The 12,598-nt window shown below is 47.6% G+C and overlaps 1 protein-coding gene across 1 annotated transcript in view; it reads right to left on the bottom strand.

The window, feature by feature from the left end:
• Positions 1–12,598, bottom strand: part of PRRG2 (proline rich and Gla domain 2) — a 31,019-nt gene that overhangs the window by 4,011 nt on the left and 14,410 nt on the right. Inside the window, exons 4-6 of the mRNA XM_061590570.1 lie at positions 5,754–5,799; positions 4,023–4,149; positions 760–903 (exon numbers count right to left, since the gene is read on the bottom strand). Of these exons, the coding sequence (XP_061446554.1) occupies positions 760–903; positions 4,023–4,149; positions 5,754–5,799 (317 nt within the window). The remainder of the gene's footprint in view (positions 1–759; positions 904–4,022; positions 4,150–5,753; positions 5,800–12,598) is intronic.

The following is a 12,598-nucleotide window of genomic DNA, read 5'->3' as shown; positions in this document are numbered from 1 at the left end:
CAAGGAGCTCAGGGCAGTGCACATGAAGCTCTCACATTTTTATCCTCACTTGCCAGGTAACTTGGGATGGGATCCATTGGCCAGTTTGAAAGCATTCCATCTACCTAACAGGCTGGTATTGATTCAAGTTCATTCTTTATCCACTAGTCGCTGCTTCTACCAGTCTGTTTTTTCCCCCTCACAAAAATATTGATACTAATACTGATAATTTTGAAAGGAAATATCAATACATGAAAGGAAGTATTAATAAAATTATCATTTTTAATATCAATATTTTAGAAGCAGATTTTTAAAATCCGTTTCCAAAAATAGCTGCGGAAAATCACTGCATAAAGTTCCGATCCACAATGATACAGAATAAGCAAATTAATGGAAAATTTGGTACCAAATCCAAATTGGGCGGAATTCTAGCACATCCCTCCTAGGCACATTATGCTTGTTCAATGGTGCTGTAAAATTGCAACTGAGATGGACAGCCTACCTCTCTGGGGTGTGGGGCTCTGGACAGATGGCTTTATTTCCCACCCACCCTATCAGCATCAGAGCCAGGCCCAGTTCTCTAGCCATTTCCAGCCACCAATCTGGCAAAGGGCCATTGCTCAATGGTAGAACATCTTTTTTTGCATGCAGAAGGTCCCAGGTTCAATAGCTAGATGGACCAAGGGTCTGACTCGGTGGAAAGCAACTTCCTATGTTCCTAATCTCTGGATGCTGATGGGGCAAGAAACCTTAGGGTTAAGGTCCCAATAACTGTTGTACCTGTTGTAAGGCGGAGGAGGTGCATCATGCATGCCTGAAGATTCCATTGCTTGCTCATAGGATGGAAGTCCTGGTGCAGACTCTGGCTTTGGCTCCTCATCAAAGCTGGCAAGGGGCAACGCAGGATACAAGTTGTTCTGAGTTCTGCTGAGAAAAGCAGAAGGATCAGAATGGCTAGAGTGTGCTACAGACTACTCCTATGGGCTCTGGCTGCTTGCAGGCAAGCTCCATTTAAATAATTTAAAAAAACCTTTGGATGCACCAACTTCAGAAGGGCTTCTTACCTATTGCAGATATTTTGACACAAACGGCTTGTCTACTTTAGGGTTGGCCAGCCAACATCCTAAGCCAAAAAAGTATAGACAACTATCTAGGACCAAAATGGGGAAGCTGCAGCCCTCCAGATGTTGCTGGACCAACCTCCATCAGTCCTAGCCAGCATAAGCCAATAGTCAGGGATGATGGGAGATTCCTGGTAGTCCAGCAACATCTGGACGGCAACAGTCTCCTCACCCTGGATCTAGGAGGATATCAAACAAGCAGTATCCTTCCTATGACAGTAAGGTAAGAAAATCAACAACAAAAATACATGTTTGTAGGTTTATTTCAGAAGTGCAAAAACTGCATAGACTAGCAATGTTATTCCACCCCGTTGCCAAAGCTGGAAAAGGTGGGCATTCTAGAAGCCTCTGTTCATTATAGTTGGATAGAATATGTACCAGCATTATATGGACAAGTTTGATACACAGTTTGACTCAGTAAAGAAAACAGCTAACTGTACTTGCAGCACATCTCATCCCAAAAAGACTGAAACAGGGACCCTCAAGCTCTTATTATAATAATGTGTGGTTCTTTCGATTTCCCCCTCAAAATTCACATACTGTTTTCTGCAACATGTTTGCTGAACCTTTTGTCCAACCACCTTCCTTTTTGACCATTCACTTTCCTTATCTTCATCCAAGCTATTCCCTTCTCAAGCCCTGCCTGCTCGCAGCACTGGACAGGCACCTACACACACATATCAAAGCTGAAGAGAAATGGCTGTGGTAAGAGAGGGTATGCCTCTCCTCCACACAAAGGGAAGAGGCACAGCACACTTTGATGGTGTTTCTACTGATTGCACCCACATACTATTAAACAAAACATGGCATCAGGAGATTTGTAATCAGGATTCTTATAGTTTCCCCCCTGCAAATATGTGTGTGTGGGTGAAAGGAAGCAGCTGCAGGAGACTCTAAATCAGATAAAGGCAATGGCGTGGGGCATTTAGCCTTTCCACCCATGCAATTTTCTTGATCTGAGTTCTCCCTCAAAACGGTAATTTATCCCATTAAGGAAAAGGGTGCAGAGAGAAAGGGTCATCTTCCCCTGCTCCCCAGCTGTGTCATGCCTAGCCCAGTCCTTGGAGGATGACCCAGACACCCCACAGGTCAAGGACCTTGGGGAGCAGGCAGGGTCCCCTGGAACCAGTGTTGAAGATCCCATTAGGCAGCTTTCCAGGGGTAGATTTGGTGAAGAGCCCTTGGCTAAGTCAGAGAAGGAAGTGGAACCAACCCCCTGGTCCTTGTCAGAAGGCAGAGCTGGGGTCCCAATCCCGGGGAGCTGGATCCCGGAGAGTTGGGAGAAGAGTATTCGGATGGATGGCAGAGGGAAGGGGGAGGAACTTCCCCCCTTTGGAGCGAAGACGAAACAGAGGAACTGCCAGTGATAAGGTCGCTTAGCAACGGGGAGCCTGAGCCCTCCCTGGACATTCTCACGCCTCCCCCTCTTTCAGGCTCAGAGCAAGAGGGGGAAGAGGGAGGGCTGCTCACAGCCGAAAAGCGGGGAGGCAGTTTACCATCAGCCCCTCCCCTATCCCCCATCCTGGAATCGGAAACTTCAGAAGAGGAGGGGGTGATGCTTCCCCCCTCACCGCACACACGCAGACAGCTGAAAAGACAGGAGAGAAGGGGGGGAAGGCGGGCAGTACCTGAGGGGCAGTTAAGGAGGAGCGAAAGATTGCGCGCCCGTTTGGCCCCTTCTTAAAGAACAGGCGGGAAGAAGTCCCTTGCTCTGTCAACTTTCTCCCAATGCCGCAGGACCTGTATCCCTGTATTGATTCATGAGAAAACGCAGTCTTTGTTTGGACATTACCCTAATAAAACACGAATTAACTACAATCGTTGGTCTGGTTCCTGAGTCACATCCTGGGCCTGACAGTCCTCAAGGACAGCACCATCAAAAGGTCTGGGTCTAGGCCAAAGAGCAAGGACAAAGCGCTCATGAAAAGGGGCTTCCTCATGAGTAAGCAATCCTTGGAACACCTTCACTACCAGCAGCTGTGAGTTTTGTTTAGTTATTAAATTTATACCCTGTTCTTCCTCCCAAAGCAGTCCAGGGTGGCATATTAGGTATGGTCTAGAAGGCCTCTTGAGACTTCTAGATGCTGGAAACAACACAGGTCTGTAGCTCCTTGCTCCTGATTCTGGTTCCCCTTTCTTGCTATGGTGCACTTTGCCTGACCTGCCTGTGTTATTGACTTTGGACTGTTGCCTGACCTTGGCTTTGGATCCTGTTTTGGGCCTAGCCCGAATCTCTGGCTTGACCTTGGTTTGTTTGGACTGTGCTGCACCTGCAACTAGGGATGGAAGGATCTGTCAATTTCAGCTCTCCAGTTCTAATTTTTCCATTCTTAAATTCAGTTCTCCACATTTCTGCAGCAATTTGCAGGGCTTTTTTTTAACCCACATGCAAATTATTCAGCAATTATTCTCCTAAAAACACATGTTTGTATGCAGTTTTGGCTAATGTACATATTTTTGCAAGCAATTAATCCTAATATAATGCATGTTTGTATGTTATTTTCACCAACATTAATTTTTATCCACACTTTCCCCTAAAATATGCATTTTCATAAACTTTGTTGGGTTGGACAACTGCATCGTAAAATTCAGCTGAGTTTGAATTTCAAAGGATGGCTGTGTTCCAGTTCTCATATTATTTCAGAAAGTGCAAACTTAATAGATTTGGCTTTAAATGCAACTGAATCAAATTCCTCCTCCATCCCTATCTGCAACCCTGCCCTTGCTACTGAGTGTTTTGCTAAGAGGTCTATACCTCTTGGGATTGGAGCCCTAATGTCGATGGCACCCACTGTAGTGTGATAAACTGTGGGAGATCCAATCAAGGATCTCCTGATGCTGCTTGGAACCATTTCTCCTTCCTTGTGTCTCTTGTAATGTACACAAATGCACACAGCATCTCCTCTGGACCCTAACCCATACCTGGACCGGCTCCTCTGCTTAGCCCGGTATTTGACACAATACATGGCCACGATCACAAACATGACGGTAGACACCAGGGCTGCTATGAGGCCAGCCACCAAGCCAGCCACATCCACACCAGGGGTTCCTGTGGAATCAGAAGAAAGTTTAATAACAGCATTTGTGGCTGCACACTGCGCACTGCTTTAACCCTAATAGGAACCTTATAGTGGGCATTGCCTCCCTGATTCAGAGGAGCCTCAAACAAGAGATGAAAGCTGCCTTTTCTTAGAACAAAGAAATGGTGGGGCCAAGTGAATATTCTAGGACAGGGGTGGGGAACCTGAGGCACAGGGGCCAAAGTGCAGCTCTTCCAGCCTCTCCCCAGGCCACACCCCTCACCCGCCTTGCTGTAGATGCTCTTTGAGTTATCTTTGCCTGGCTGGAATGTGTTCTTGGAGTTTGATCATGACTGCTGCTTGCATGTTAAGTTTACGCACATTTAAATAAATAAATATATGCAAATAAGAAATCTCTGTCTTCCAACCCAACCCAGGAGCGATGGTCGGGGGTAGCCTTGGCGGCCCAAGATCTGGGTATTGTGCTCCAACCCTGCATCTCCTGCCCCTTCTCACCCCCCCTTTTTTTAAACAATTAAAAAAAATTGCTTGAAGGGCAGCTGGGTGTGATGCGAAGCACAATGCCAATGAGATTCCAGGCATACACTAAATTAATGGCAGAGGACCCAATCCACATTATGTACTGGGCAATAACCCTGTTGGCACTGCCTAGTTCAGAGTACATCCCTGAGAGCAAGAGCTAAAGTTTGGTTTTTGTGTTTTTTCCCCCTCTGAAGCCCCATCTGTACTATACATTTAAAGCAATATTATGCCACTTTAAACACTCATGACTTCCCCCAAAGAATCTTGACAATCGTAGTTTGTTAAGGGTGCTGAGAATTGTTAGGAGATCCTCTGTTCCCCTCACAGAGCTACAGTTTCCAGAGTTCCCCGGGAAGAGGGGCTGAGTATTGTAGCTCTGGGCTGGGTATAGGAGTCTCCTAACAACTCCCAGCACCCTTAACAAACTACAGTTCCCAGGATTCTTTGCAGGAAACGTTTAAAGCGGTATAACAGTGCTTTAAATGCATAGGACAGATGGGGCCTGAAAGTCAGCCAACATTTGGCACTATACAGAGGCCTCTGATGCTGGTGCTGGGCGGGTGTAGCTCCCGCTCTGCAATCCACACTAGCATTGGGTTGTGGAGTGTGCGCCCCACAGGGGCTAACCGCACCACTTTCCGTGTCACCACATCAGTGCCCTGTGCAAACATACTTGCCATCTTGGGTGGTGGAAGGCATGTACGCACAGCGAGCTGACACAGACGAGCCTATTTAAGCACCCAGCGGCAGCAGTAGTACTGCCGTGTCACGGCCACTTTCAAGGGCCCACTGCAGGCTGGTGCTGTCCCTGCTTGCCCACAATCTTATTGTGAGTCATCTGGTTAAATGTGGAGAAGCTAAGAGGGCAGAGCCTATTGTACCTTTGTAGAAGAGAAAAACTATGTGTGGATGTTTGCGTGAGGGTGGCCTGTTTGCTCCTCATATGTAAAGTGCAAGGATGAGCCTTTGGAAACAGAACAGGAGCGTGTTTCCTCCTAGCAGTACCTGACTCACAATGGATAATCAGTGAGGCATCAGACAAGAGGGATGTGTGGGGCTTTCCCTGCTGCCATTTTCTACCCTTACTCACTTGCTCCCCCTTTTCCATTGTGTGGGTAGGTCTCCCAAAATTGTTTCTGCAGGAGAGAACAACAACAAAAAAAGGGACAATGTTAGCATGGCATGATGGGAAAGAACAACTCTCCCAACCTGAGCTCTGGTGATGATAACAGCTGAACAGCTGCTCCCCACCCCACCCAACATGGAGGCCTTCTTCCAGAGCCCGTTCTAGCTCTCATAATCCAATCCAGGAATGGGGAACTTGTGGGCAACAGTCAGGGATGATGTGAGTTATATAGTCCAGCAACATCTGACAAACAACCTTCTAATCCTGGAGGCAAGATGTCTGGTCTTCCCCTGCACATGGTCAGAGGCATTCTCCAGCCAGCATAAAAGTAGCAAAGAAAAACAGTCCTAAGTGAATATAATTAGGGAAATTCTAGGCCAGACATTGGTTTCAGAAACAGATCTCAAAAGCTCAAATCCAGTCACAAGGAAACAATAGTTTTATAGGCCAGAGATGTTTCATCAGGAAATCCCTTCTTCTGTTACTGGGCCTGTCCCTAAGTCCATCTGTGTTATAGTTTGCTAGAAACCTAGGCTCTATTACTCATAGCCGGCTCCTGGTTTGAGAGGGCCCCGGACAGAGTGTCCTTTGGTGGGCCCTCTCCTGTCAGAAGGCCTTGGGAGCTTTGTAAATGAACCCAGAAAAATCTGCCTATTTTTTGTTGTTGTTTACTATTCTGTATTTCCATGTTGGTCGCAGGTAACAGGGCACTGTAGCCAACACAGAAACACAGGCCATTACCCACTTAGCAGTCTAAGGAAAAAAAAACACCAGCCTTCTATGAAGCAGGCTGATGGAGAAGGTATAGAGCAATCTGACCCTCTTCGGTATGTTTCCATAAAGGTTATGGCTGACAGAGTAAGGGTGGGATGGGATGCTCTCTTGCCAGCACTCTCACTTGCCTATATACAGAACACCATGAACTTGCCTGCACGTCATTCCTAGTTGCCACCACCAGGCTAGTGTATCAATGCCAGCCTGGCCCTTGTCACACTTACTTGGCTGTGCTGGCAGTGCTCTGAGCAGCACTTGGGCAGCTGCCTCTAGCCACCCTTGCCATTTTCCACTATGCCCTGGAGCAGCACTAGGTCAGGGCCATTGCAGGAAATGGAAAGGGTAGCTAGATCCAGCTGCTTGGCACTGTTCATAATGCCAGGCCATAAAAATGGGGGGGAGGCATCAGTAGTGGGCCCTGCCTGGGCACTGGGACCTTGGCAGCTGCCCAAGGATGCCAGGTGCTGACGCTGGACCTCCCTTTTTGGTAAGCACCTTACTCCCCTTCTGCAGAACCCAGGAATCCCCTGGACCCATGTGACTAAGGATGCGTACTTTAAAGTGGATTTGATCCATTCCATGTGTAGATGTTTTTCGCATTGTCCACACAATGTCATCCTCATCCAAGCAGCAGTGTGCACTATCCCCCCAATAAATTCCCAATACACAAATAATGCAGTAAGGGGGGGGGATCTAATATAAAACAATATATTACCTAAGTATGGACAGTTTTTTGTTTTGTGTGTGTCATGTGTGGTGACATTTTGCTTGGTGCCATCTATGAACACACACCCTACTTTTGTTTGCTCATCACCTGAGCACAACCTCGCCATTTTGTTTCCATCATCAGCCCAAGAAAAGGGTGCAGTGTGCCTTGCACCACCAGTTGTTGCTCAAAGCATGTATCCAGTAACTTTTTTTGTTTTAAAAACAGCTGTTTTGTGCTGAACTGCTCTTGTGCAAAACAGCTGTGTTAAAAAAAAAAGGCCCTTGCTGGTACAGGAGGCAGGAAAGGAAAAGGGGAAGAGAAAAGGAGAACAGTCTCCCAATCCCTCTCCCCTAATATCACTCCCCTTGTCCTGCATTCGCCATATGTGCTTATGTGTGAAGCCGCGTACTGTACGTTTTTGTCAGAGGATACCATGGCTTTCTGTGTTTGTGGGGAGGGCCTGGAGATCAGAGGCGCCCATGCCTCTGCCTACCTGGCCATTTTTTTGCCCTGGTGAGGCAGTCTTCCTCAGTGGGTTCCTGGCAGGGCTTGGTGTGACAAGCAAATATATATTTATTTTTAAAACAGCTGTTTTCCACAAATCTGGTAAATTGAAAAACATGCATTTTTAAAAAACAATTGGCCCTTTTACCCACTATGGAACATGCTTGAAACTTTGGCTTTGGTGCTAGTTCATTATTGCACTATTTCATGGCAAAACTTTTTTTTCCTAAAAGGTTTGTGGAACTTCCAGAAGGCAGGGAAATAGTAAGTGAAGGAAGGGGACAACACCACACACCATGAATATATCCCATCATGCACCACCCAGTCGTGTGGACATCCAGGTAGCGTGGAGCTGCACACGAGGTGGAAAGAGATTCGGCTGAGTACAGAGGACGCTGTGTGGAGCGACGCTGGAGGAACGAGACGGCCGGGTTGGCAAGAACAACGCGGAAGCCCGGGTGAATGCCCAGGGGCCATGTAGCAGCTTGTCGGTGGTGAGAGCACCGCAGGAGGAGGCTAGGCTGTCGTCGTAGGCCACCTGGCGGCGACGGCGGCGGCAGGAAAACGCTGCGGAGGATACTCTAGAGAAGACTTGCTACGGAGGAGGGTTTTTTTTAATGCTGGTTGTTGTTGTCTGGCTGTATTTTAATTTGTTTGTTTGTTTGTTTGTCTGTTGTTGTGTGAATGAGATTGAGTGGATGTGTGTGTGTCTTTGTGTTTATGTTGTTTAAGTGTTTTGTTGTGTTAGTTTTATTCTAAGATGTGCCTGGGAGAACATACCTCGGGTTTAGCAAGGAGTTTTTTGGGGGCCCCAATTAACGTTGTGACGGGTAATGGGAGGTACGGTGTTGGGAGGAGAACGTGCCAGGTAAGGGGAACTCGTCCCAGACAAGTTGTGTCTGTGCCTTGTTCCGATTCTCCTCATATCCACAGGATTGTTGGTTGTACTGTCAGCCAGCTCTTGGATCTCCAGGTGCTGCTTTTAAATGCTAGGTCGGTCGTTAATAAAAAACCCCTTATCCACGATTTGATTGTGGAGAAGGGCGCCGACCTTGCGTGCATTACCGAGACCTGGGTGGGTGAGGAGGGAGGAGTTGCTCTTTCCCAGCTTTGCCCACCTGGGTATTCGGTGCAGCACTGTGGTAGATCTGAGGGCCGGGGAGGCGGGGTTGCTGTGGTCTATCGGAGTTTTTTCTCTCTCACCAAGCACCCTGTCCAGTCGGCGACTGGTTTGGAGTGTCTTCATCTTGTGTTGGGCCATGGAGACAGATTGGGAATACTGTTGGTGTACCGCTCACGTTGCTGCCTAACGGCTTCCCTAGCTGAGCTGACGAAGATAGTCTCGGAGGTATTGTTGAGGTCCCCCAGACTTGTGGTACTGGGGGATATCAACATTCATGCCGAGGCTGTCTTGTTCAGGGCGGCTCAGGACTTCATGGCCTCCATGACAACCATGGGGCTGTCTCAAGTTGTTACTGGCCCTACACATGTATCAGGACATACTCTTGATTCGATCTTCGCCAGTGGTCATGGAGATGGTGATCTGAGGGTGGGGTATTTTTCATCTACCCCATTGTCATGGACAGATCACCGCTTGCTGAGCTTTAGACTCATGACAGCCCTTTTCCTCTGCAGAGGTGGGGGACCTATTAAGTTGGTCCGCTCCCGGAGGCTTATGGATCCTGTTGCTTTCCAGAGTGCTCTGGGAGTTTTTTCGGCTGATAGTACTGGCGCTCCTGTCGAGGCCATGGTCGACCTGTGGAATACGGAGATGACCCGGGCCATTGACATGATTGCCCCCGCGCGCCCCCTTCGGTGCAGAACTCAAACAGCACCGTGGTATACCCCGGAGCTGAGAGTGATGAAGCAAGAGAGAAGGAGGCTAGAGTGCAGGTGGAGGCGAACTCCTGATGGATGCAGTCATTCTTTGGTGAGTGCCTCCACTAAGGCATATGTAAAAGCGGTTAGGGCGGCAAAAAAGTCTTACTTTGCTGCCACCATTAGATCATCTCTTTGCCGCCCAGCGGAGCTTTTTAGGGTGGTACGTGGGCTCTTACATTCTGCCCCTCATGATACTAAAGAAACATCAGAAGCCCGCTGCAACGAATTTGCGGAGCACTTCCAAGACAAGATTGCTTGCATCCGTCGGGACTTAGACTCTGATGTTATTACAGATGATTCCATTGGAGTGTCCAGAGCGCGGTCTTGTCCTTCATTGTTGGATGAATTTCAGTTGGTGCAGCTTGAGGAAGTGGACAAGGTGCTTGGAATGGTGCGGGCGACCACGTCCGCCCTGGATCCTTGCCCATCTTGGCTGGTGAAGGCCGGCAGGGCTGTAACCACTGGCTGGGCCAAAGAGGTGATAAATGCCTCCTTGAGAGAGGGAGTAGTCCTTGGTAGTCTCAAGGAGGCAGTAGTGAGACCTCTTTTGAAGAAACCTTCTTTGGACCCAGATGTTCTGAACAACTACAGGCCGGTGGCGAATGTCCCTTTTTTGGGCAAGGTCTTGGAACGGGTGGTCGCCGGCCAGCTCCAGGCGCTTTTGGATGAAACCAATTATCTGGATCCGTTTCAATCCGGTTTTAGGCCTGGTTTTGGCACCGAAACAGCCTTGGTCGCCCTGTATGATGACCTTTGTCGGCAGAGGGACAGGGGGAGTGTGACTGTTGATTCTCCTTGATCTCTCAGCGGCGTTTGATACCATCGACCATGGTATCCTTCTAGGGAGGCTCGCGGAGTTGGGAGTTGGGGGCACTGCTTGGCAGTGGCTCCGCTCCTACTTAGCGGATCGTCGCCAGAAGGTAGTGCTTGGGGAACACTGCTCGACACCCTGGACTCTCCATTGTGGAGTCCCTCAGGGGTCGGTCTTGTTCCCCATGCTTTTTAACATCTACATGCAGCCTCTGGGTGCGGTCATCAGGAGTTTTGGAGTGCGTTGCCATCAGTACGCTGATGACACACAACTCTACTTCTCCTTTTCACCTTCTTCAGGTGAGGCTGTTGATGTGCTGAACCGTTGCCTGACCGCGATAATGGACTGGATGAGAGCTAATAAACTGAAACTCAATCCAGACAAGACTGAGACACTGTTGGTGAGCTCTTTACCTGCCCAGATGGTGGATGTTCAGCCTGTTCTAGATGGGGTTACACTCCCCTTGAAGGAACAGGTTCGTAGTTTGGGGGTCCTTTTTGACCCTTCCTTGTCGCTTGAGGCTCAAGTGGCCTCGGTGGCGCGGAATGCGTTTTACCATCTTCGCTTAGTAGCCCAACTACGCCCCTATCTGGACAGTGACGATCTCGCCTCTGTTGTTCACGCTCTGGTAACTTCTAGATTGGATTACTGTAATGCGCTCTACGTAGGGCTGCCCTTGAAGACCGTTCGGAAACTTCAGCTAGTGCAAAATGCGGCGGCCAGGTTGTTGACGGGGACCCATTGGTCCGCGCATATAACACCTGTCCTGGCCCATTTGCACTGGCTACCTATTCATTTCCGAGCCAGATTCAAGGTGCTGGTTTTGACCTATAAAGCCTTACACGGTGTGGGGCCGCAATATCTGATGGAACGCCTCTCCCGCTATGAACCTACCCGTTCACTTCGCTCAGTATCTAAGGCCCTCCTCCGGGTACCAACCCATCAGGATGCCCGGAGGATTGTTATTAGATCCAGGGCCTTTTCCGTGGTGGCTCCCGAACTATGGAACAGCTTACCTGAGGAGATACGCCTGGCGCCTACGGTACTTTCTTTTAGGCGCCAGGTTAAGACCTGGTTATGCTCCCAGGCATTTTAACGTTCATGTTTTATATTTAATGTTTTTATTCTACTTTGTTGTGATTTTGTATGTTTTATTGTAACTTTGTATTTTAACTCTGCTGTTCACCGCCCAGAGAGCTATTCGCTATGGGCGGTCTATAAATAAAATAAAATAATAAATAAATAAATAAATAAAATTGAAAGTGCTCATGTGGGGACTAAAATCCACCCAGAAAAAACGGATTTATGCCACCCACATGCGCATTAAACACCCTGGTGTGTAAACAGTCTGAGCACTGCTTCCCCAGGAATGGCTCTTATTTTATCACTTGTAGTTCACAATATGCGCTCTAGAGGGCAACATTCTATAAGTAAAGTAAGCCCGAAAAAAGGGGGAGGGGGGAGAAAAGACTATGCCTAGAAGGGATTTTGCTGTAATCTCATGTGGGTCTCATATGGTAAGTGAGTTGTGACAGGATGCAGTTTTCATCAGTACCTGCAGTACCTCTTCAAGAAATGACTAAGCAATAATATTTATATAGAAACCAACTTAGGTATATATTTCAGACAACAGTCAGAACAAACAAACAGGCTGAGATAACAAGCAATTTATTGAACTAGAGAGGCCTACATTATCATGGGTGAGTGACACGGGATTATGCATCCAAAGAGACAATTTAATTTGATTGTGATACATTCTAACTGTATTCTTTTACAATTTACTTTAGATCCTTAATATTTATTTTCCAGTCTCAATTGACTGCACAAGGCATACATCTGTATAGAAAAGGTGTAGGTGAGTGAGTGTTCTGTGTATAAGGGGGACTTATCCATACCTTTTATACTTTTTACACTATAGTTGGCCACATTTGTTCTTTACTTAGTCTGTAGGTCGCACTTATTGTTTACATGATCCAGGAATGCCAAAGGGGCACAACAGCACTTAGCTGATAAAAACTTACAGTTCCCACTGAAGAAGAACTACATAGGTTGAAACGTGTTTGGGATTTGTTCAGCACAAAGACATTTTATTGTTATACATGATTGTTTTATACAAGGTTTTATGAATGC

Source organism: Rhineura floridana, chromosome 11 (genome assembly GCF_030035675.1).
Source record: "Rhineura floridana isolate rRhiFlo1 chromosome 11, rRhiFlo1.hap2, whole genome shotgun sequence".
In the NCBI taxonomy this organism is placed as follows: domain Eukaryota; kingdom Metazoa; phylum Chordata; class Lepidosauria; order Squamata; family Rhineuridae; genus Rhineura; species Rhineura floridana.
Note: the sequence above shows the minus strand (reverse complement) of the source record. Positions and strands in the feature narration are given on the sequence as shown.